The following is a 25728-nucleotide window of genomic DNA, read 5'->3' on the forward strand; positions in this document are numbered from 1 at the left end:
AGTTCTTTTACTGGCCTAACTGCTCTGGCTAGAATTTCCAATACTGTGTTAAATAGAAGTGGCAAGAGTGAGCACACTTGCCTTGTGCCTGATCTTAATGGTGAAAAGATGAAAGTTGTGAACTTGTCCTACAGGACCTTTGTGATGCTGAGGTATGGTCTCTCTGTGCCCACTTTGTTGAGAGTTTTTACCACAAATGGATGTTGAATTCTTTTGAATATTTTTTCTGCACCTATTGATATAAAAATGTTTATATCCTTCATTTTGTTAATGTGGTATATCACACTGATTTGTGGATGTTGAATCATTCCTGAAATAAATTCCACTTGGTAATGATATATGATCCTTTTAATGTATTGTTGAATTTGATTTGCTAATGTTGAAGAGATTTGCATTTATGTTATTAGGAATACTGGCCTTTCTTGGGCCATTCTTGTCTGGTTTTTGTATCAAGGTAAAGCTGGCTTCATAAAATGAGTCTGGATGAGTTCACTCTAATTTTTGGAAGAGTTTGAAAAGGACTGGGATTAATTCTTCTCTTTGAAGGTTTGGTAGAATCCACCGATGAAACCATCTGGTCCTGGGTTTTTGCTGTTGGGAAGTTTTTGATGACTAGCAAGGAGACTGAATCCATCTGTTTGGATTTTTTATTTCATCATCAGCCTTAGTAGGCTGTAGGTTTCTAGGAATTTACTCGTTTCTTATAGGCTGTAAATTTGTTAGATATAATTGTTCATAGTAGTCTCTTACTATCCTCTGCCTTTCTATAGCATCCAGTGTAACATCTCTCTCATTTCTGATTTTATTTGAGTCCTTCTTCATGAGTCTAGCTAAAGGTCTGTCAATGACTTTTCTTTTTTTTTTAGTGTTTTTTATTTATTTTTGAGAGACAGTGCAAGCAGGGAAGGGTCAGAGAGAGAGGGAAATACAGAATCTGAAGCAGGCTCCAGGCTCTGATCTAGCTGTCAGCACAGAGCCCGATGCAGGGCTTGAACCCAAGAACCATGAGATCATGACCTGAGCCAAAGCCAGATGCTTAACTGACTGAACCACCTAGGCACCCCTACCAATTGCTTTTCAAAGAACCACCTCTTAGTGTCATTGATTCATTGTCTTCTTAGGCACAATTTCACTTATTTCTGCTCTAATCTTTGTTATTTCCTTCTATTTACTAACTTTGGGTTTCATTTGTTCATTTTCTAGTTCCTTGAAGTGTAAAGTTAGGTTGAGAATGGTTTCTTGAGGCAGGCATTGACCTCTGTGAACTTCCCTCTTAATCCGCATAAATGTAGAACTATGCAGTACTATTAAATACATTTCTCTGCCCATCTAATTACATGCTTACATGATTTGTTATTGCTATTAAGTTATCAATTATGAATACTATCAGAGATTTTATATATCATTACTTTATACCCACACAATCCTATGAAGTAGGTGCTAATATTCCCTTTAGAGAGAAGGATCAGAGAAGCTTACTGACTTGTCAAAGATCATCTGTCCAAATAAATAAATGGTTGGTCTAGGACTGAAAGCAGGCACGTGTATTTCTAAAGCCCATGCTCCTATACATCACTGCCTCCCCCAAATCATGGAATCCTTCCTACTTACCCTTGTCTGAATCTACACCACACTGTCCTACTCTAACCTACTTGGACTTCTAGCCAAAACTGAAAGGATAACAAGCACTCACTTTAGCATATATACTAAAATTGGAACCCTATAGAAAAAAATTAACACAGTCCCTGCACAAGAATGACCTACAAACTCTTGGAATGTTTTTTCCCCTGCTTATCTTGGCAAAAACAAACACTGAAAGGGTGAGCCAGAAATTAATGAAAATGATTACTTATAAGGTGTGGGAGAAATGAGTAATGGGATAGAGGGCTAGGGGAAAGTGACAGAGCTCTGAATGCCTTTTAATATAGTTTTAACTTTTGAATCATGTTAGAACATGATGGGGAGAAAACTCAATTCAAAGAGAAGTGGATTCAATAGTATTTCAAATGACTAACAATCACCTAACGGGGAAAGGGGCAAGAAAGAACCCATTCCAAGTAACCCAGATAGAATACTCTGTATGTGTGTGTACATGAACACTAATCTTGAACTCTTAATAGGTGTTTCACACTATGGATATAGCAATCCTGAAAGTATTTTGCATATATTGTAGGACTAAGCAAATGAGTAAATATTTTAATTATTTTTAAAAGTATTTTAATAGGGGTGCCTGGGCAGCTCAGTTGAATATCCAACTCTTTGCTTCAGCTCAGATCATGATCTCCTGGTTTGTGGGTTTGTGCTCCATATCAGGCTCTACAATGACAGTGCAGAACCTGCTTGGGATAATCTCTCTCCTGTTCTCTCTGCCCCTTCCCCATGCATGCTCTCTCTCAAACTTTTATTTTATTTTATATATTTTTTACATTTATTTATTTTTGAGAGACAGAGCTAAAGCGGAGGAGGGGCAGAGAGAGGAGACGACACAGAATCTGAAGCAGGCTCTAGGCTCTGAGCAAACATTCAGCACAGAGCCCGATGTGGGGCTCAAACCCACCAACTGTGAGATCCTGACCTGAGCCAAAGTCGGATGCTTAACCGACCAAGCCACCCAGGGGCCCCTCAAACTTTTTTTAAAAAAGTATTTTAATGGGGAAGCCAAGGAAGAACCCTATGGGGCAAAATTAAAATTGGAGGAATAATTTTGAGTCCATTACTTCTAAAATACGTTTTCTAACTCCATCTCTGAAAAGACCTAGAAACAATGACACTCCAGTGACAATGAAGGTGTACAACTAGCACCCAGATCTTGATTTTGAAATATCAATCCTCACTAAAAACAAAAGCATAGCACCATGAAGAAATGGTTGGTTCCAGGCCTGGGAAAAGATCAAAGATGAACCTAGAATATTGTGTTGTGTCAGAAGAGAACTGCTTAATAAATGATCAGAGTCATGTCAAAGGATACAGAAGCCAACTGAAAGGTTCCTGCAGACCAAATCTCAGATAACCTGAGCAAAGGCAACAGTTGTGAATCATAAACCATTAAGTGAGAAATCATGCTTCCATGCTTATAAACGAACAAAAAAACTGTGCCACTTTTTTTACAACAGAATGTTTTCAATATATAAGAAATGATGGAATTTTTAAATTTTGCCATTTTTTTTAATTTTTTAAATGTTTTATTTATTTTTGAGAGAGAAAGAGGGTGAGCAGAGGAGGGTCAGAGAGAGAGGAAGACACAGAATTCGAAGACAGGCTCCAGACCCTGAGCTAGCTGTCAGCACAGAGCCTGACACGGGGTTTGAACCCACGAACCGTGAGATCATGACCTGAGCTGAAGTGGGAAGCTCAACCAACTGAACCACCCAAGGCACCCAAAAGTTCACCATTTTGAGACCATTATAGTAAAATCAACTCGGGCAAAATTAGTCAACAGATATTAAACCTGTGAGGTGCAAGTAGGAAAATGATACTTTTAAAATCTCAAAGTTTCTCTCTACAAGTATTAATAACAAAGGAAAATGTAACATTGCAATGAAGACTGGCAGACACTAAAACTTAGATAAGTGATAAACATCATAAGCAAGCTAACAAAATGCATCTTCCCATGCAGCACACCAGAGGGACACACCTTTGATCTAATTTTTCTACCAAAAATACATAATCCATTTCTCACACTGAGAAACATGAAAGAAGCCTGAATTGAGGGACATTCTATGAAAAGCTGAGGGATTATTCTAAAAACAACTAAAAGAACAGGACGACTAAATAAAATTCATGACTCTGGATTACACCTATAAAGAAAAAAAAATACTACAGAGGCTATTAGGCAACTGATAGAAATACAATATAAACATTAGTTTAAAATTATTTTATCAATATTAGATTTTCTGAATTTCACAATTGTACTGTAGTTGTACAGAGAAAATCCCTGTGCTTAGTAACTACATTCTGAAATACTCAGGGCTAAATGGGTATATATACAATCTGCTTTTTCAAATGGTTCTGAAAAATTATATCTATTTGTATATATGTATACATGCGTGTATTAGACCAGAACAGCAAATGTGACAAATGTTAAAAATTGGGAGAAATGGGTAGAGGGTATTATGAAAGTCTTCTGTATGATTACAATCTTTCATTAAATTTAAAATTACCCACACCCCAGTTTTTCAAAAGTCATATTGATCGTATTCATTTCTAAGTTGAATTATATGTCAGCAGTTTGGCACATGCTCCACTTTCTCTCTGCCATCCCGTTCTGTTTCCACAGGCCTGGTGACTAGCACTGAAGGCAGGCACATGTTCAAGGAGACATTAAAAAAAGAAAAAAAGAGAAAAAAAACCCCACAAACTCTGAACATCAGAGGTTAAGATCTAAACACTCCACGTATGTTTGCAAAACTTCTAAGCCCTTCTTGCTGACATTAGAAAGGATTGCTGCATATGCCTCATGTCCTGAGCTTCCCCCAGATAATCTCACATGACTTTCCCAACTCACGATTTTCCATTTGATCACCCCCTCAACCTTCAGCAGTCATATCTTTTGCAGAGCTAAAAATAGCCATTCTATCAAGTGGGAAGTTAAATAAAGTACTATTTGCAGTTAAGAAGACTGCTTCCCTAAAACTTGTTTAAAATGACAATGCATCAGCAAAGAAAAGATCTGGACAAAATAAAAACCCAAAACATGCTCTATTGCATGAAGTTTATAACTAATTCTTAGTAAAGTGGCTAGGAATGCCAACTCTGGAGTCAGATCTCTTAAATTCAAATCCTGAATTTTTCTGCTACATAACTTTTAAAGCAACCTACTATACCTCTCTTATCCGGTTTCTACATCTGTAAAACAGCAGTTGGTAACAGTACCTACCCACAGGTAAATCTCCCAGACATCATGTTCAACAAAAGAATCCAGAAACAAGAGGATATAACATGGGCATCTACTTGCAGAAGGTTCAAGAACAAGCAAAACTATGGTGATAGAGGTCAGAATAATGGCTACATTTGTGGGGGAAGCATATTGCCTGGGAAGCAGTACAAGAGAGACTTCTGGGTGGTGGAAATGAAGTTTCCCTTGCTCTGGATGGTGGTTACACAGGTATGAGTACATTAAGCTGAACATTAAAAATCTGTTATACCTTGGGGTGCCTGGGTGGCTCAGTCAGTTAGGTGCCAGACTCTTGATTTCAGCTTGGGACATGATCTCATAAGTTGTGAATTCGAGCCCCACGATGGGTTCCCTCCTGACCTGCACAGTCAGCCTGCTTGGGATGCTCTCTCTCCCTCTGCCCTTCCCCTGCTTATGCGGGTGTGCACTTTTCCTCTCTCAAAATAAACTTTTTTAAAAAATGCGTTATACCTCAACAAGAAAAAACACAGTACCAATGGAGTGATTGAGGATTAAATGAGAAAATGTCTGTTGAGTGCCTAGTACATAAGCATTCAACCAAAGTCAGTTGTGAAACAACTGCCTAATAGAACTGTTAGAGAGGGAGGTCTACTTTTCTCCCCCCGACCCCGCACCTCAGTTCCTAGTTTTTCACACTATCTCAAACTTCCTTCTCTTGCCTTTACAGCTCTATATTGCTCTATTTGTATTTATTCTTTTTTTTTTAACATTTATTCATTTTTGAGTTAGAGATAGAGTGTGACTGGGGGAGGGGCAGAGAAAGAGGGAGACACAGAATCCGAAGCAGGCTCCAGGCTCTGAGCTGTCAGCACAGAGCCTGACGTGGTGCTCGAACCCATGAGCAGTGAGATCATGACCTAAACCGAAGTCAGACGCTTAATGGACTGAGCCACCCCAGGCGCCCCTATTTGTATTTAAATAAAGGAATTCTATAGTTTAGAAAAGTTAAGAATTTTTTTAAGTTTATTTATTGAGAGAGAGACAGAGAGTGAGAGAGAGAGAGAGTGGGCACAAATGTGAAAGGAACAGGGAGAGAGAGAGAAAAAGAAAGAATCCCAAAGAGGCCCCACAATGTCAGTATACAGCCCAACGCGGGGCTTGAACTCCCAAACCAGGAGATCATGACCTGAGCCAAAGTCAGAAGTCAGATACTTAACTGACTGAGCCACCCTGGAGTCCCTGAAGAATATTTAAGAAGAAGATGTCAAAAATATTTTGGAGTGCCTAGCTGGCTCAGTCATCAGATCACGCAAATCAGTCTCTGGTTCGTGAGTTCCAGCCATATTGGGCATATAGATTACTTAAAATATATATGTATACACACACACACACACACACACACACACACACACACACGGACACCTGGGTGGCTCACTAGGTTGCGCATCCAACACTTGATGTAGCTCAGATCTCTGGTCTTGAGTTCAAGCCCTGCAGAGGACTCCACATTGGGCATGAAGCCTACTTTAAAAAAAAATTGGGGAGTGCCTGGGTGGCTCAGTTGGTTGAGCGTCTGACTCTCAATTTCAGCTCAGGTCATGATCTCACGGTTCATGGAATCTAACCCCATGTCAGACTGCACTGGCAATGTGGAGCCTGCTTGGGATGGGATTCTCCCTCTCTCTGCCCTACCAATACTTACTTGAACGGGCTCACTCAAAATATAGATGAAATAAAATCTTTTAAATTTATATATAGTGTTTATATATATATATATATATATATATATATATATATATATATAATGTTTGGAAATAACCCTTAAAAAAGTGGATATCAACATGGAAGAACTCCTATGGATAATGAGTGGGCACTAAGGCCTGGCTTTCCTTTTTAAGAAGTTCTAAATTCTAAAGGAAGTTTAAACTGAAGGGAAGAAATTCAAATAAAGGGTAAACAAAAAAATGAAGTCTTCAAAACATGTTTTAAATCAAACTTTACCAATCGATACCTGTTGAGCCAGATCTCACTGTTAAGATAATTTCTTTGACCTCACAGATTTTCTTAAATATTACCCTCAGTTAGTTATTTTTTAAGACTTACCTTTATAAAAGCATAACCAGTACCATTATCTGTAATGGTGAGACCAAGTGAATCCTCAGATTTATGTACATTTACTTCTTTTTTGATCCCTTTTACATGGGCAAATATGAAATCTTCAAGACCTATTTGTGATCCTAAAAGTCTTTCCATATCAACTTTAGGTGTGTTTAAAGTGCAATATAAGATCTGTAAGAAAGAAAGAAATTGGTCAGTTTGGTTTCCATCAGGAAAACATTCTGGTTATTAGGGTATTTGAATAAAATAGTCAATTTACGATAACAGAAGAAGTTACATCATTAACATTGGATAATATATATTGAGTATTTCCTACAGGCAAGGCTCTATATTAAACAATTTACAGTCACGAACTTATTAGATCCTCACAATGACTTTACAAATGCATTATCACCACCAAATTACAGATGAGGAATTTGAGGTTTAGTGAAAGAAATTGGCCTAAGATCACAAAGCCAGTATTTGTCAAGAGCAAGATTCTGAGTTTAGATCTTACCAACTTCGAAGTGATTTAAATACCTACATTACCTACCATTTACAATGCTAAAACCAAAAGTTGTGTTCCCTAAGGCAAGGCCATGACATGTATGCCACAATAAAATTACAGGCAAGTCTATTTATCTTGCATTATAATGCTTGAGAAAAATAATGAATGAGAAATAAAATAAAGGGGTCTAAAACATACCTTTCAGACTCACTAATCCAATCCCTTAATCTTCTTGAGTATGTATGTACAACAGAGAAACATTTGAATATAGCAGTTTTATTCCAAAATGGCTAAGTCCTCACTTTCAACCCCGACCCTGGATCCCTAGGTTTCACACCATTCCTGATTCCCCCTGGAACGTAAGCCTTCTCACATCCATCAGCCTCATGAAGTTCAGGAATGGTGCAACTACTACTTATTACATGGCTCTTTCAGCCATATCAGAATGTGTCTGAACTGGAAGCATTCTCTCTGTTCTACAACTAACAGGTCCAGCATAGTCAGCCAAATTCTGACCAAATCTCAGAAGTATAGGAAAGGAGCTACTGAGAAGGACAAGAAGCAACTGAGTATAAAAGAACCGAGGCTTATGAAGAAACAATGGATGTCCCACCCTTTCCGCTTTTCATCTGTGGGGAGTTGCGCTAACTGTGACCTTTGACTTAACCCTTTGTGTTCCTGGGCAGGGAAGAATATATTTAGCTTTATAATTAGTAAGTTTTTGTGAAATATTCTAGTGTAAGAATTGTATTATTCATAGGGGAAAAGGAAGTCCTTTAAGAAAGGTTATTCTAACTGTGAAATCATGGTATACTTAGTCCACTGATAAAACTAATAGTGTGGGTAGAGGGACAAGGTAACATGCGCGGTGAACAGTTTTTCTGATTTCCTTTCTCAAAATGATGGGCGGTAGAGAAGCAGTTTTGTTATGTATTGTTTTCAACAGTGAACCTGCTAATGGGGTTCATAGTGGATCCCAGCACCATTAATATAAAAGCAACTTACCAGTTAGAAAATAAAACACTAAAACAGAATGACAATGTACCAGGGAGGAGAAAAGCCCCAAAAAGGAAATCCCACACACAGTGAACTTCTAGTTACTAAGCTGCTTCCTTTCTTTCAATTTTTCACATTTCACTGCAAAGCAAGTATTAGATTTCCTGTAGGTATGACCCTTTTTCATGGTGCTTCCTCCCCTACAGAACAATGCTGCATCCCAGGCAACCAAGAGCTTGCAGGCAAGGCATCGTTTTCTTTTTCCTGGAAGGAGTGGAGACAGCTACATCCTTCACAGAACAGAGCTCCACAAGAAGTTGTGTTGAAAATCTGCATGAATGTAATGGTCACTGAGGCACAGAGTGCAAGCCCACTGCCACAGCAAGTAACTAATGCTCCCTGACGTGAGGTCAGTTCTCCACGGGAGAACAAAAACCTAACACTCATGTGATCTCAATGCACAACCTCAGCAAGTAGATCTGTAAGTTCATGATAAAGGGCTAGAAATTCAAACCCATCCTCACTGAAAAATAAGTGAGACGCCACTTTCTAAATGCCGTCAAGTTCTTGTTTATTCATTCACCCATCAATTATCTACTAACCATCTGCTTTTGGCCAGGATCTGTACTGCACACTGGGTATGTACAAAGACGGACAGTCCCTATACAACAAGGTAATCCCAGGCTCATACACTCCACTAAGGTAGAGTAAGGCAACATGAGTCAACCGGAATAAGATCAAAAGCCATGAATATTTAAACCAAAAGGGACCTCAAATACCGATCTCGAGTTGTCCTACTTTCATTCATCTATTTTATTTCCTTCATTCCAAAATCTAAACTACCTGCCCTTGGAGAAGGGAGAGCCTCTGGATCCAGCCTTCCCTAAAGACGGTCAGTAGTAGACACTGAAGTCACCCACTCTTTTCCCTCCTAACACAACACTCAGGTATCAAGAAGCTATACTTCTTATGTGCTTTGGTGGAAAATGGCTCACATCCTGTTCTAGACATAAGATTTAAATTAGTCCATGTGGTACTTAGGAGTAGGCATGTGGTACAGTCCTGGCCAACAAGACATGAAAAGAAGATGTCCAAGAATCTTTAGGGAAAAAATTTTTTTTCACTTTTAAGAAACATACAGTAAAAGACAATCCTTTCCTTGCCTGGATGCTGCCTTATCTGTAGATGGTCTGGGAACTTCCACAGCCATCTTACTACAGAGAAATAAACCAGTGCCAAGAAAGGCAAAGCAAAGAGATGGAGTAAACCTAGGTCCCCGACATTGGGGAGTTGCTCTGTTCACCAACTCAGGAACTCACTCTACCCCTTTTGCATAATTATTTTACCCAATTTTAACAAGTGGTTTTATATGGCTTGCGGTTGAAAACATCCTATCTGATACACAGTCCTATCCCCAAATATTTAGTTACACAAACCAATAATTTCACAAACCCATTTTAGATTCGATTATTGTTTTCAACTAAAAAGATGCCAGATATAAAAATACAAGATATAGTAATAATAATTCCTCAGTTTATTTTTTTTTAATTTTTTATGTTTTTTATTTATTTCTGAGAGACAGAGAGAGACAGCACAAGCAGGGGAGGGTCAGAGAGAGAGGGAGACACAGAATCTGAAGCAGCTCCAGGCTCTGAGCTAGCTGTCAGCACAGAGCCCGACGTGGGGCTTGAACCCACAAACAGTGAGATCATGACCTGAGCCCAAGCTGGATGCTTAACCGACTGAGCCACCCAGGCGCCCCATAATTCTTCAGTTTAAAAGTTCTTTCTAGGGGTGCCTGGGTGGCTCAGTCAGTTGAGCGTCCAACTTTTGATTTCTGCTCAGGTTGCAACCCTGGGGTCGTGAGATCAAGCTCTGTGTAGGGCTCTGCATTGAGCATGGAACCTGCTTGGGATTCTCTTTCCCTCTGTTCTTCCCCTTCTTACTCTCTCTAAAATACAAAAAAAAATTTTTTTAATAATAAAAGTTCTTTCTACCTTCTATCTCAATTTATCCTTACATTCAATGACGTAGCTGGTGAATTATGTTTCTTTTAATAAACTGAGATACTATGCATCCTTATCCTAATTCCACATCCTATCTCTTCTATCAAAAATTTCAGGCACAGGACGCCTGGGTGGCTCAGTTAGTTGAGGGTCCAACTCTTCAGCTCAGGTCATGATCTCACAGCTAGTTGGTGGGATCAAGGCATGTGTTGGGCTGTGTGCTGATAGCATAGCGCCTGCTTGGAATTCTCTCTCCCCCTCTCTTTGCCCCCTCCCTGCTTTACTCATGCTCTCTCTTGTTCTCTCAGTAAATAAGCAAACATTTAAAAGGAAAAAATCTCAGGCACAGAAAAAGTGGCTCTCCCTTACTTCCAATATCAGCAAAATAAATCTCCAAGAGGAACTATTTCATCCTTAAAATGGTTGTTAGAAAAGAAAAGAAAAACAAAGAACAGATTAAGAGGTAAGAGACTTGGGGTGCTGGCATACAACTCTTAATCTATGTCCTGAGTTCAAGCCTCACACTAGGTATAGGGATTATTCTTAAAAACAAGCTTATGGGGTTCCTGGTTGGCTCAGTCAGTTGAGCATCCAACTTCAGCTCAGGTCGTGATCCCTCAGTTTGTGGGTTCAAGCACTGAGTCAGGCTCTGTTGACAGCTCAGGGCCTGGAGCCTACTTCTGATTCTGTGCCTCCTTCTCTCTCTGCTTTCCCCTTGCCCTTCCCCCTCCCCTGCTCTGCCCCTCTCCCCTGCCCTCCCCTCACATGGCCTCTTAGAAATAAACATTTTTTAAAAAATTTTTAAATAAGCTTTAAAAAAAAAAAATAGGAGACTTGAATCTAGTCCCAATTCTGTACTCTCAGTGAGCTCAGTCAAATCGTCTGACCTCCCTAGTCCTTGCGCACATCATGGCATTAGTAAAGCTGGTCTACTCACGCACTTGTTACAAAAACTCTGAGAGACTACATATATATAAATTACTTCTTAAACTAAAAAGTTCCTTATAGAGGTTATTATTCCTGAAATATAAGTGTTTCTTGAACAGTAATGTTTACACCTATGCTTGAAAGCTGCTTAAGTTGTAGGAGTTTTCCTGAAGAGATCAGATTTTGCTCCATTTTAAGGTCATCAACAGGATGGATTCCTTTTCTCCCATAAATTACATTATCTTAAACTTTGTTGTTAAAGAATAACTCATGGAGGGGTGCCTGGGTGGCTCAGTCAGTCAAGCATCGGACCTTGGCCAGGTCATGATCTCACCCTTGTGATTCATAAGTTCAAGCCCCACATTGGGTTCTGTGCTGACAGCTCAGAGCCTGGATCCTGCTTCGGATTCTGGGTCTGTCTGTCTGTCTGTCTGTCTCTCTCTCTCTCTCTCTCTCTCTGACCCTCCACCCACTCATGCTGTCTGTCTCTCTCTCTCAAAAATAAATATTACAAAAATAAATAGTAAAAGAGGGGCACCAGGGTAGCTTAGTTGTTTAAGTGTCCAACTTCGGCTCAGGTCATGATCTCACAGTTCACGGGTTTGAGTCTGCAGTGAGCTCTGTGATGACAGCATGGAGCCTGAAGCCTGCTTCAGATTCTGTTCCTCCCTCTCTCTCTCTGCCCTTCCCTCGCTTGCATGCTCTCCCTCAAAAGTAAACATTTTAAAAATAATAACTCATGGACAGTATTCTTACCCTGCACTGTATTTAAATTGCTATCTTCTGGTTATCAGGTGGTTATGATTATTCACCCTTAAAACTCAATATGGCCAAGGTAAGTCTGAACGACTATATAGTTGCTAATATAGATTAATATTACCTTTTCTCTCCATTAGATACTTTATAATGTACCTTGTGAATAAGGTTAAAAAACAGTTTTGTCATTGGTGTTTCAAAAGATATTCTGGCCTGCAAACAGTTTGCAAATCTCTCCAAAAACACATCAAGTGCATTTTTTTTAAATCCAGGAAGTCCATTTCCAACTTTCTTTTGTTTAATGCTTTCCTTAAACAGGAACTGAGTTAGTCAAAGATTCCACATGTTCCAAAGATCTCTGGAAGAAATTACAGGCTTGTGTAGCTGGCATTAGATTATTTGTTAATGTGATCTTAAATATAAGCAACTGGAATCATTACCTCTTGAGGTTTTCTAAAGTAGCAGCATCTACTTTCCTACATCTCAATCTACCAAGAATCTAACTTTCTACAGATTTTCTAGAAATATCCATGTTATTACAGAAAATAAAAGTACATAATGACAAATCTAGTAAGCAAACCACATTTTTTTTTTAATTTCTTTAAGTAATCTCTACCCTGAAAATGGAGCTTGGACTCATAACTCTGAGATCAAGATTTGCATGCTCTACTAACTGGACCAAGCCAGGCACCCCAACTAAACCACACTTTCATCAGGAGTTAATACTTTATCTTTTCACATAAGAACACTGCTTGGATTGTTTCCTTTGTTAATGACTATGGGCTGTCCTCAGCATCTAAGTCTCAAAGACAAAGTTTTCCTCAAAAAGAGAAAAGATTGTTTGTTTTAACTCCATCTGATTAACTGCCCTTAAAATAGCAGGAATTAGGGCCACCTGGGTAGCTCAGTAGGTTAGGTATCTGACTTTAGCTCAAGTCATGATCTTGACGTTCGTGAATTTAGGTCCCACTTTGAGCTCTGTGATGACAGTTCAGAGCCTGAGCCTGCTTCAGATTTTTTGTCTCCCTCTCTCTTTGCTTCTCCCCTGCTCATACTATTTCTGTCTCTCAAAAACAAACATTTAAAAAAAATGTTTGTATATAGCAGGAATTAAAAACAACCTGAGGGATGCCTTGGTGGGTCACTCTGTTAAGCATCCAATTCTTGATTTCAGCTCCGGTCATGATCTCAGTTTGTGGGATCAAGCCTTGCATCAGGCTCAGTGCTGAAGGTGCAGAGCCTGTTTGGGATTCCCTCTCCCTACACCTATCTCTCTCTCTCTCTCTCTCTCTCTCTCTCTCTCTCTCTGCCCCTCCCCTGATTGCATGCTCTCTCTTGCTATCAAAAATAAATAAAACATTAAAAAATATATAGAGGTGCCTGGGTGGCTCAGTCAGTTAAGCACCTGACTCTTGGTTTTGGCTCAGGTCATAATCTCATGGTTTGGGAGATCAAGACCCACTGCAGGCTCCACCAGTGCAGAGACTGCCTGGGATTCTCTCTCCCTCTCCCCCACTCACACACACACTTTCTAAATACTTACATATACACATACATACAACCTGAAACTAAGAACAAAATAATTACAGGAGGTGGGGGGTGAGGAGGAGCAGAGAAGACAGATTACCCACTTACTTTGAGTGCTTGAATAGAAGGGAGTAGCTTTAGCCAAGCCAGTGACAATATTCTTATTCAAAACTCGTCCACAAAGCTCTCAGGGTCTTATTGTACATGGTTCCCCCAAAATACGTCATGTGATACATTTATCAAGTAACTTCTAAAACTCAAATAATTCTCCAATTACGGACATGAACTGGGGCACCTGTTCATCCCTCTTAGCCATACACAGTTTGAATACTGGCTCCCACTTCTAGTAAAATCATGGCAAACTGAAGGAACTGAGAAGATAGGTCTCAAAGAATAGAAAAATAAAATCAAAGTAAAGGTCCAAGAAACATTATGTGTAGCAGGTACTTTCACATATTACCTCCATTAATCCCTACAGCAATTCTAAGTGAGAGATATTACCTTCCCCCTCTTAAACTAAAAAATAAAGGCTAGAAATGGCACTACTTGCAACAATTTATGGACAGATCTAGGGGCATTATACTCTACTAAGACAAATCTGACTAAGAAAGACAAATACTGTATGATCTCACATATAGGTGAAATCTAAAAACAAACAAACAAACCTCAGATACAGAACAGATCGGTGCTTACCAGGTGCAGGCTGGGCAGAATACGTGAAGGTGGCCAAAAGGTAAAAACTCCCAGTTATAAAACAAATAAATCCTAGGAATGTGATGTACGGCATAGCATCTGTAGTTAATACTATATTGTAGATTTTAAAGTTGCTAAGAGATCATAAAAGTTCTCATCAGAAGAAATTATAACTATTTGTGTTGATGGATATTAACTAGATATCGTGGTGGTCATTTTGTTATATATACACAAATACTGAAACCTTATAATTTACATATAATATTTCAGGTATATATCTCTAAAAAATAAAGGAAAGGCTTAGAGAGATAAAATGTGTTATTTAGGGTCACATCAGTAGTATCTGGTGCACAGGAGATTCCAACTCTGGATATCCAACTCCCAAGTTCTTTTCCCTGCAGCATTACCTCTCTTGACATCTAATGCCTGCACAGAGAGACACCTAAGTTACTGACCACTTCCTAAGGCATTAGCTCCACTAATCCTTGTGAGTCAGGTCCTGCAGCCAGGCATAACTATGCCCAGGACAAGGAGATAACCAGCTCAGACTCACATAGCTAATGAATGACAATCAAAATGGGAATTCAAACTTCTAGGCTTTTTCTAACCCATGATACTATAATTGTGTTGTAACCAAACTCGGCTTTGAATTTTTTTTTATGTTCATTTATTTTGAGAGAGAACATGTGCATGTGCAAACAGGGGAGAGGGGCAGAGGGAAAGAGAGAGAATCCCAAGCAGGCTCCACACCCAGCACAGTTGGACATGGGGCTCAATCCCATGACATCACAAGTTCACGACCTGAGCCAAAATCAAAAGTCAGACATTCAACCAACTGAGACACCCTGGTGCCCCTCAGCTTTGAATTTAAAATGCAGGCAAAAACTATACGTTTTTTGCTCTCTATATAGCCAAATACTGTTTATCTACTAAACCACCACTTCCTAAAAGGAGTTAGAAATCTGCAAAAAGGAGCTATTTGTAATTGATTTCAAAAAAAAGCAAACATATTATGATTAGTAAATATCAAAATATTAACACATTGATTTACTATAATTTTTAAGTTTATTTTGAGAGAGAGAGAGAGAAGGAGGGAGGAGCAGAGAGAGAATCCCAAGCAGGCTCCACCACAAAGCCAAATGCAGGGCTTGAACCCACCTTCCATGAGATCAGATCCTGAGCCAAAATCAAGAGTCAGACGCTTAACTGAGCCATCTAGGTGCCCTAAATTTACTGTAATTTTAAAATCATTTCTTCCAATTAAGTAATTTTAAAACTAACTAGTTGTATTTCTTTGTATTATAAACAGCCATTTGAAATCTCAAGCCTGTTATTTCCCCAGTATAATACACTAAATTTCTAAGATATGTTTCTAAAATATACATAATGCCTTTTCCTTCACCTTGTCAATGACTACAGTCATCTAGAAACAAGCTTCACAGTTTGCAAAAGATAAAATTGGCAACAAGACAGATATTTAGAAACCTGATACTGTATGCTCTATTTAGACCTTCATGAGGATATTGTACAAAGCCCTGCCTCGAACTGTGTAGAACTTTCTATAAATGATTCACTTCTAAATTAGCTGCCCTGGGTCAGCAGTGGCAAGTCTTAAATAAAAGGTGAATCATCCTTTGTACTCTTCCTTCTTTGGTACAACCACTTTTTTAGCGAGCAAAATAATAGGACAAAAATAATTTTATCCAAAAAAAGGAAAGAAAAGCAGATTTATAGTTGTTAATCTACCAAATGACTTCCCAAAGTGACCAAAAGAACATTTTCTTTTGCTAATGAAAGCTAACCAACGCAACTATGTATCCAAGAAAGAAACTGTATCCATATCCAACTATGTATCCAAAGCAATTCTTGAAAGATAAGGTTAAAAGGAAAGGGATAGGTTTTAATCTTGCCTTTGTAGACATTAGAGAAACACTAAACCAAGTAAGATAAATAAATCAAATGTGTATGGCTATATATATACATATCATCCTCTTCCACAATATTCTTCCAGTCAGAACTTTATCCAAGTCTAATAATGCTGCAAGGTTATGTGCCAAATTTAAAGACATCATAAATCACTGCTATTCCCCTGGTCAGGTGCTGTCTCAAATTTTCCAGCTTTCTAAACCTACTTATCTTTTTAAAAGATTCCTCATATTTGACACTTGAAGTGGAAAAGAACATAAAAAGGCAAAGACACTATAACAAGAAGATATTTTGCAAATCTGAGAATAGTAGAGTGGTTTGTTAAGTATTATAAATTATAATTAAAAGATTTAGGATTAAACTTTCCAGTTTACCAAATAATTTATCTAAATTTGTTAAGTATGGCCATCATATCCCCCAAAAGGTCCCAAAATCAAAATTTTTAAATATGTTTGCCGCACAGTGCTCCTGTTAGCCCAGGCAGCAGACTTACAACCCTCACAATGAAATGTCTGTAAGCATGTAGTATTTAAAAACCATCCAAATGGTGGACACATGAAAAGACATTAGGTAAAGGTACAAGGTGACAGGGTGAGAGGTGACGAAGGTAAATGTACTACAGTGTTCCCTAGATGGAAGAATTGGGGGAAGACAAACCAACTGACCTTTGATACTTAAATTGCTCATTAGCAAGTTTGAGAAGCATGGGGTGGAGGGGACACCTATAGATAGGATTAGTGTGACAAAAGCCCTGAATCTGGAGCATATGTTAAGATTTTTCTAGACTCAAGTTGCTCAGTTCTGAACCATCTCCCACCTCAGGGATAGAGAACCCCAAGAACCGAGACTGGATGAGGTAGAAAGGAGCTGCCAAGAAGAGAATTATGTCACAGACTCAGACACACTTAGGCACAGCCCTGGCTGGAAGACTCTGCCCTTTGCTCAGAGTCGTTTATTACTAGCTCCTGCTCCCTGTTCTAAGCAGCTTCTTCCCACCCTCTGCTTGCCAACATTACTGGCATTCCTGACTATAAAACTCCTGGGGCAGGAGCAGGCAGAACAGTTAAAGAGGGGAGAAGAACCCAGCAATGTCAGGAGGCTTCCCGAAGAAGTTGGCAGGCTACCACAGGGTTCCACCTTCAACTCCCAGAAATGTGTCACCAAGCAGGAGCCAGGACGAGGAGTACCAGTGACTCCTGGCTCCAGGCTTGGTGCTGACACTGCACCCTCACTATCTGCTTCTATTTTTATAACCATGCTATCCTCTTCCCAACCCCTTCCCTAATGCCTAATTTCACAAACCGGTAATGCCCAGGAAACTGTCTTATATAGTTAGTGTTTCATTAGCAAATATATGAAGCTTTCCCATATTTTTCTTCTTTCTCCTCTTCTAGTAGGCAATTTGGTTATAATTAGGTGGATTCCAAGTCCCAGTTTACCACTCTAGTTCTGGAGTCTTTAAAAAAATAGAAGAGAGAGAGAGCAAGAGAGAGAGAAAGAGAGAGAGAGAGAGAGAGAGAGAGAGCGCACACACGCACATGAAAGGGGCAGAAGGACAATCTTAATTTTCGCACTGAATGTGGAGTCTCACACGTGGCTCAATATTACAACAAAAAGATCATGACGTGAACTGAAATCAAGAGTCTGATGCGGGGTGCTTGGGTGGATTAGTCGGTGGAGCATCTGACATTGGCTCAAGTCATGATCTTGCAGTTTGTGGGTTCAAGCCCTGTATCAGGATCTGTGCTGACAGCTCACAGTCTGGAGTCTGCTTCAGATTCTCCATCTCCCTCTCTCTGCCCCTCCCCTACTCAAACTCTGTCTCTCTTTCTCTCCAAAATAAATAAACATTAAAAAAAATGTTTAAGCCAGATACTTTTTGGGATGAGCACTGGGTGTTGTACATAAATGATGAATCTCAGGAATCTACCCCTGAAACCAAGAGCACACTGCATACACTCTATGTTAGCCATCTTGACAATAAATTAAAAAACAAAAGTCAGATGCTTAATCAATAAGATCCTAGGAGACTTAATGAGACTTAATATTCACCTACCCTATTCCCTAAATATACTTTTTAAAGTGTGTATAGGTAGATAATATTGTTAAATTTTTATTTCAGGATAGTCAACATGGTGTTACTTTGGGCCTGATAAGGCTAGGAACCACTCGTATACAGGAAAAGCCTGGACTTTGGACCCAGATAAACTTAGGGTCAAAGACATCCCTTCAGACTGAATGACTTGAATAATTTATTTTCACTCTGAGCTCCAGTGGCCTCACCTACAGATGGCAGTCCTTTCTAGGCCTTGGGTAGAAACCTGCCATTCAGATAGGATAGCATACGTTAAATGGTAAGGGTAGGTATTCAACAATTCCCTTCTTGGCTGAGCATCCAGCTCTAGGTTTCAGCACAGGTTATGATCTCACAGATCAGGAGTTTAAACCCTGTGTCTGGCTCTGCACTGACAGCCCAGAGCCTGCTTTTAATTTTTGTTCTCTCCCTCTCTCCACTCCTTCCCCACCCTATCCCCCCCACCAAATGAATAAACTTTAAGAATTCTCTTCTTAGTTCTCAAGATAGATTTCCCTTTCCCCACTCAACTTTACAGAAAGGCAGGAAAATTAAAGTAGGAAAGAGAAAGTACAAAAAATACAGAAGAAACAGGGATCATGACTATCACCTAATACCTAATCACACCCAGCACACACTGCTAGTATCAAATGTGAAAAGCTTCAAGAAGTTAAATTAAGATTCTGGTCCTGGAACACAAAGGAAATGATGCCAAGCACAGAATCCACTATTAATCCTAATGCACTATGTAGATATGTGAGTGGTTTCAAGAACGGACACAGAATTATCATTTCCTCAAACTTGTTACTGTTACATCCCTTTAAGGCCACATAAAGTTAACACTGCAATTTAAGAATCTGTTACTTTTACAGATGGAGATGATCTCCAGGATCATCCTGGACTTTAGCCATAAAAAAAAAAAAAGTGAGGGGTGCCTGGCTGGCTCAGTCTCAGTCAGTAGAACATACAACTCGATCTTGGGGTCAGGAGTGCAAGCCCCATGTTGGGCAGGGTTGACTTAATAAAATAATAGTTAAAAAAGAAAGAAAGAAAGAAAGAAAGAAAAGTTAAAACTATTCCTCTCCACACTCTTTGATTATCTTCAGGAAGATTTTTTAAGAATAAAAAATATACTTTCTGAAGGCTCGAGTTCTTGAGCTTCTGAACCAGTGATATGTTTTTTTTGTTTGTTTGCTTGTTTGTTTTAAGTAGGCTCCATACCCAGCATAGAGCCCAGGTGCGGCAGACTTGAGCAGAGATCAAGTCAGATGCTTAACCAACTGAGCCATCCAGGTGCCCTGATGGTCACAGATTTCTAACAACAAATAATGTATCACTGACAAGGTCAAAGGTACCTTCCTGCTTCTCACTTATCTATAGTAGCCACAACACCTCCCTGCTGTTAGTCATGCCCAGGCTTCAACTTCCTAGTCTGCACTTTAAGCACCAAAACCTGAGAATACTCAGCACACACATAACAGCAGGGCTGGGGTTTCTAAGATGAGTAAGGAAAGCCAAATTTTAGATCCCAATCCAGAGAAGCAATGACAGTCATCCACCCTCAGTTAGCCAACCTCTGTTGTCTTTTTCAGCAAGCATTTAGCCCAAAGGTATTTGTTAGTTACTTCTATCTTAAGTAGTTTCAAGAAATATCTTTTGTCACTTCAGGTGATGGACATTTCTAAGGAGGCACAGAGAAGCAAAGAAAGCACAGGAAACCTTTTCAGAAGGCAGAAGCTTCTTAGAAGTTATTTTAAATTGGCTCGTCACCATTAAAAACACAGCATCAGCTCTCCCAGCATGAGGGACACTCTGGCAGCCCTCTGGGACACTGCAAAAACCCAGTAACTGCCATGCACAGGCCCGAATCTCCTTAGGTATACACCCTTGCCTCTGCTACTACCAGCTGTACAGAACAGATATACAGTATGCTCAAAAGAAAAGTGAAAGGAGGAGAAGTGTATAGTCACAGATATGCACATATTTTCACACCTACTTAGAGACTTTCTGGAAGGATGGTCAAGAAAGTGGCCACAACAGATGCTTCTGGGGAAGACGACTAGGGAACCATGGTTCCTACTTTTTTCTTCTCATTTTTATTTTGTGCATATATTATTTTTCAACTAAATTAAAACCTGGTTTCTATGACATCATTTACTCTGTAGCTCCACTATGGACTTCTGCTACACAGACAATTTCTGCTAGTAGATTCAGTAGATGAATGAAACAAAATTAAGAGACCACTTTCCTTAACTTATGGATACCCTTAACTGAGAGCCAACAGGTGGATGGGAAGAGGGGGATTGGAGAGGCAGGATGGAAATACTAATACTAAGAGGAGGTCACAGAACCAGACACATTGGATTAGGAACAGACTGCATGGGTCAATTATAACTATCCTGCTCATATCCAGTTTTGAGACAACAAAAGAACATGTGTAGTATCACCATCCCCAATTTCCAAGCAATATGTTTGATGTGGAAAAGAAGAAAAATATACCCTAACTTCTAAAATGTTATTTCAAAAGTTTATATTACTGCACCTTATTTCATCATACATGCAATTATGTTTTCAAAAACAGAGTTCAAAACACTTCATTTTTAATTTATCTGATTGACAGGGAGCACTACTAGCACTTCTGTCTTAAGCTCTCTGTCCAGAACTTCTTTAATAAGAAGAAAATGATCTCTAAATGATCATTTTTATAAAAGAGCTACAAGTAAATCCAAAGAATTGTGAGATTACTTTTTATTTTTTTAATGTTTATTTTTGAGAGACAGACAGACAGGGTGCAAGTAGGGAAGGGGCAGAGAGAGAGGAGACACAGGATTGGAAGCAGGCTCCAGGCTCTGAGCTGTCAGCACAGAGCCCAACGTAGGGCTGGAACCCATGGACTGTGAGATCATGACCGGAGCCAAAGTCAGATGCTTAACTGACTGAGCCACCCAGGCACCCCTCTCAATGATCATTTAAATACACTAGCGTCTCTATAATTTCAAGGATTTCTACAGTCCATCCATTTACAAAGCAGAGAGAACTTTTGCTGTTTGTTTAGCATTTTAGAAATGTTAAAAAAAAAAAAAGTGTCTCTAGATTGAGGTCTTACTTGTTTCATTACTACAACTTTCCTTAGTAGCTATAGTTCTGCATTTGTGGAATCAAAATTACATGCTAGGTATACACCTGAGCAGTAAGCATACACATGACTCAATACTTCAGGGTTCTGCCATAACTTTCCCAATCAGATTCCATTTCACATTTCTTTGATCTCTGCCTACCATATCCTCATCAGCGTATCTTGTATGACTGGCAACATTCTTCATTTTCCACCATGTATTATCAGCATATGATACTTACCTTCATTTGCTTTGTTACCACTACATCTATACATTGTAAGCTCCATGAGACAGGCACTTAGTAACCTCTATATGTATTTTAATACCTTGTACATAAAGAGGACATTCATTTTTAACTGAGTCCCCAAAATCTGGAAAAGCATTCGGGCTGAAAAATACTTTGGATCTCCTCATTTAACCCAGTGGTTCCCAAACACCTATCAATAATAGATGATAAGCCAGGGATATAAAGGAAACATAAAATTCACAATATTGAGTCCCTGGCCCAAATCTACAGACATGGGGCCCAAGAACCCTAGTTCTTTTAAAGGGCTCCAGGTGATTCTGAGATGCAACTGGGTTTGGGAATCATTGGTCTCATCTACCCAGCCCATGTTACACATGAAGAAACTGAAGCCCAAGGGAATGGAAGAGCTTGCCCAAAGTTGAATAGCAAAGTAAACAGAAGAGCAAAAATCAACAGAGGACAATGATGAAATGGAAACTATCTGGCAGAGATCTTTGGAATGAAATAAAAGGTAAGCATCAACTAGATTATTACCATAGAAAATCTTTATCACTAGATACAGCAACTTATAAATAGCTTTTTAAAAAATATGTACTTTTTTTAGGGGCGCCTAGGTGGCTCAGTCGGTTAAGCATCCGGCTTCGGCTCAGGTCAGATCTCATGGTTCATGGGTTCAAGCCCCGCCGTCGGGCTCTGTGCTGACAGCTAGCTCAGAGCCTGGAGCCTGTATCAGATTCTGTGTCTCCCTCTCTCTCTGACCCTCCCCTGCTCCAGCTGTCTCTCTCTGTCTCTCAAAAATAAATTTAAAAAGCATTTAAAAAAATAAATAAATAAAATAAAAAATATGTACTTTTTTTAAATAATTATGTTTGTTTTGTTTTGTTTTTAAGTATGTACCTTGGAATATTGGCCTAAGGAGTACTAGGCAGGAAGAAAAAAGGGAAAGTTCCACAGTCAAATAAACATAAGGAGTGAGAAATATCAAGCTTTTTAAATGTTTAGTAGACCTTAGAGCCTTTAATATGTAATTAGAAGTCTACAAAATACATTCCCCAAACTTATTCAACAACTGAAGACCTTTTCTATAATATTATTTCAAGAGATTAGTATTCCTTGGAACACATTTTAGGAAAATTATAACTTAACCAGAAACTAGTTAAGTTTCTAATCTTTGAATTGAACTCCAGGAAGGGGCTAAATATTTCTCACCTTTGTGTTCCCAACATCAACTACAATACTGGACTCATAGTAAATAGATGTCCAATAGATGGACTCCTTCAGCAAAAATTTGGTTAAAAGTAATCGGGCACAGGTTTATTTGGTAGGTAAAGTTAAAATGTTGGATTACAATAAAGTCCCACTCAACTCCAGAATTATAAGACATTTGATAAATACCTAGCACTGATCTATATGTTTACATAAATTATTTCATTTACAGTTATCAGTCTTTTATGTGGCTCCTATCAACACCCTTTTACAGATGAGGAACTGAAACCAAGCAGCCAGTAACCTGCCCAAAGTCTCAAAGATAAGAAGTGACACTCCCAAACACTGAGCTTGGTCATTCGATGGTCATTCAATGACAGAGGGAAAGTTTAAGGATAGGCACAGAGGAATTAAGCATAACAACCTCACTGAGAGTTGTCCAAAAAAAGTATATACATGCTTATGTCTTCTTCCTGCCTAGCAAAGCTTCTAGATCCCTATTTCTTAAAATACAAGAAATATGGATGTAAAAAAGGAACTCTATTAGGAGTTCAGGACATTATATGGAAACCAACTTGACAATAAACTATTAAAAAAAAAAAGAGTTCAGAACAGACCAACAAATACTCAATGTACTCAGTCTGGCTGGTGTTGGTCACAGACTCAAGTATCCATCTCCCTGGGTGGCTCAGTTGGTTAAGCGACCAACTTGTGGTTTAAGCTCAGGTCATGATCTCACTGTTCAGGAGTTCAAGCCCCATGTTGGGTTTTGCAGCTGTTGGCATGGAGCCTGCTTGGGATTCTCTCCTCTCCCCCCCATCCCCCACCACTCCACTCACTCAGTTCTCAGAATAAACTTGAAGAAGAAAGAAGGAAGAAGGAAGAAGGAAAAAGAAGGAGGAGGAGGAGGAGGAGGAGAACCCATCTCATAGGCAGGTGGACTAGACTGTGGGATTGTGGTTCTGCTTCTGTTCACCGATGTATCCAAAGATTTAGAGCAGTGACTGGCACAAAGTCAATCATCAAAAAGCCTTCCAACAAAGACTGACCAGGCCTAATATGTGTATCTTCTATTGAAAACTATTATAATTACTCTTGCTATAAATTCAGAACATGCACAAGTGATAAAAATAAGTTTTTATATGATACGTCTTTTTAAAAGGCAACCACCATTTCCCAAATACTTTGTTCTCTATACACCTACCAGAAAGAAATATCTCCCCAGTGATTTCTCTTGAAAAATTAAAATTCTGCTAGCATTCCAATGTAGGAAGAAGTCCATGTGACTCTGCCAAGTATATGGCTAGCAGGATTTATTTGGGATAAAGGACCCCCAGATAGTTCAAACCATATATTCAAAAAGTTGTAGGAAGACACCATTGCTTCACTGTACAGACAACAGAAACAATACAGAAGGGGATTTTCAAAATGGGTTGGATTCTAGTCCAGGAGGAATACTGAAACCAACCTAAAAGTTAAAAATTTGCCTATTATCCCTGTGGATTCCATTAATTCAACCAGTAAATATTTTAACTATACTTTTGATTTTGATATGGTCTCATGTGAGGGAAGGGGAGGTCAGACCTATCTGCTTAAGCCTTAAGACACAACTATCAATTTACAAGAAATACAACAGGGAAGAAGCTACACTACAAGATGCAATCATACTCTGGTTTCTCTTCAGATCGTATAAGTCTTTCGCCTTTTACTACAAGATGCAATCAGCAAGATACATAATAAAAAACTATACAGGATAAATTATCTGGCTTCTTCAACAAATATACTGGAGAGGGAAAAGAACTGAAGGAACCCAGACATTAAAAGAAACTCAAAAGACACATTTAAAAACTGCCAAAATCAGATTGAGGTATATAGGAAAGACATTTAGGTGATACAAATTTTTTTTTAAAAGGGATTAATTATGGTAAGTCAGGATAGTGGTTACTCATGGGGAACAGATGGGAGAGGGATATATGGAAGGTTCTGGGTTGGCTGACAAAGACTATCTTCTAAAAGGAGTGTGGTAATAACAAGGATGTTCAACTTAACCATTAAGCTGTAGGTTTGTTTTATGTGCTTTTATCTATTTGTCCTATATTTTAAAAAAATTTTTAATGTTTACTTTTTGAGAGAGAGTGCACAGACATGCAAACACACTCCTGTGCGTGCACAAGTAGGGGAGAGGCAGAAAGAGAAGGATACACAGAATCTAAAGAAGGCTCTAGGCTCTGAGCTGTCCACAGAGACCCTGACGCGGGCTGGAATTCATGAACCGTGATATCATGACCTGGACGAAGTCAGACTCAACCGACTGAGCCACCCAGACATCCCTATATTTAAATTTTTCTTTAATAGGATTTAAAAAATATTGGCAAGTGTTGATAACTGTTGAAGCTGAAACCTGAAAGGTATTACACTATTTTCTTTTGCGTGTATTTAAATTTTCCATAAGTTAAAAATGAAAGAGAAATTGCTGCATACTAACTGCTAGTCCCTAGAGCTGCTCTCAATCTTATAGCGAAGACAGGCAGTAAATCTACAGTTATCATTCAGTTTGTAAGAGTTATGGAAGCTAAGAAGCAAAGAATCTTGCAGTGGGGATGGGGGAAGCTCTGGGTATGGACTCCTAAGTAAAAGTGCTTTAATTGAACAAGGAAGCTGTTAGACTGAGGTGGTTCTAATACCTCGGCAGCCTATGTAGCAAACCAAGATCTAAGCCTATGAATGCCTCAAGAATACAAAACCTGCAGACAACCAATCACAAACCACCAACTAGGCTTTCCTAAATAATGCA

At 39.1% G+C, this 25728-nt stretch overlaps 1 protein-coding gene across 3 annotated transcripts in view; it reads right to left on the bottom strand.

Moving 5' to 3' along the window:
- Positions 1-25728, bottom strand: part of GIPC2 (GIPC PDZ domain containing family member 2) — a 77560-nt gene that overhangs the window by 42509 nt on the left and 9323 nt on the right. For all 3 annotated transcript variants that reach the window (XR_003912130.1, XM_029948699.1, XM_029948698.1), the window contains exon 2: positions 6959-7144. Coding sequence is in view for 2 of the 3 variants with exons in the window: in XM_029948699.1 (XP_029804559.1) it covers positions 6959-7144 (186 nt within the window). In the remaining variant the exon portion in view is untranslated. The remainder of the gene's footprint in view (positions 1-6958; positions 7145-25728) is intronic.

Source organism: Suricata suricatta, chromosome 8 (genome assembly GCF_006229205.1).
Source record: "Suricata suricatta isolate VVHF042 chromosome 8, meerkat_22Aug2017_6uvM2_HiC, whole genome shotgun sequence".
Taxonomy (NCBI): domain Eukaryota; kingdom Metazoa; phylum Chordata; class Mammalia; order Carnivora; family Herpestidae; genus Suricata; species Suricata suricatta.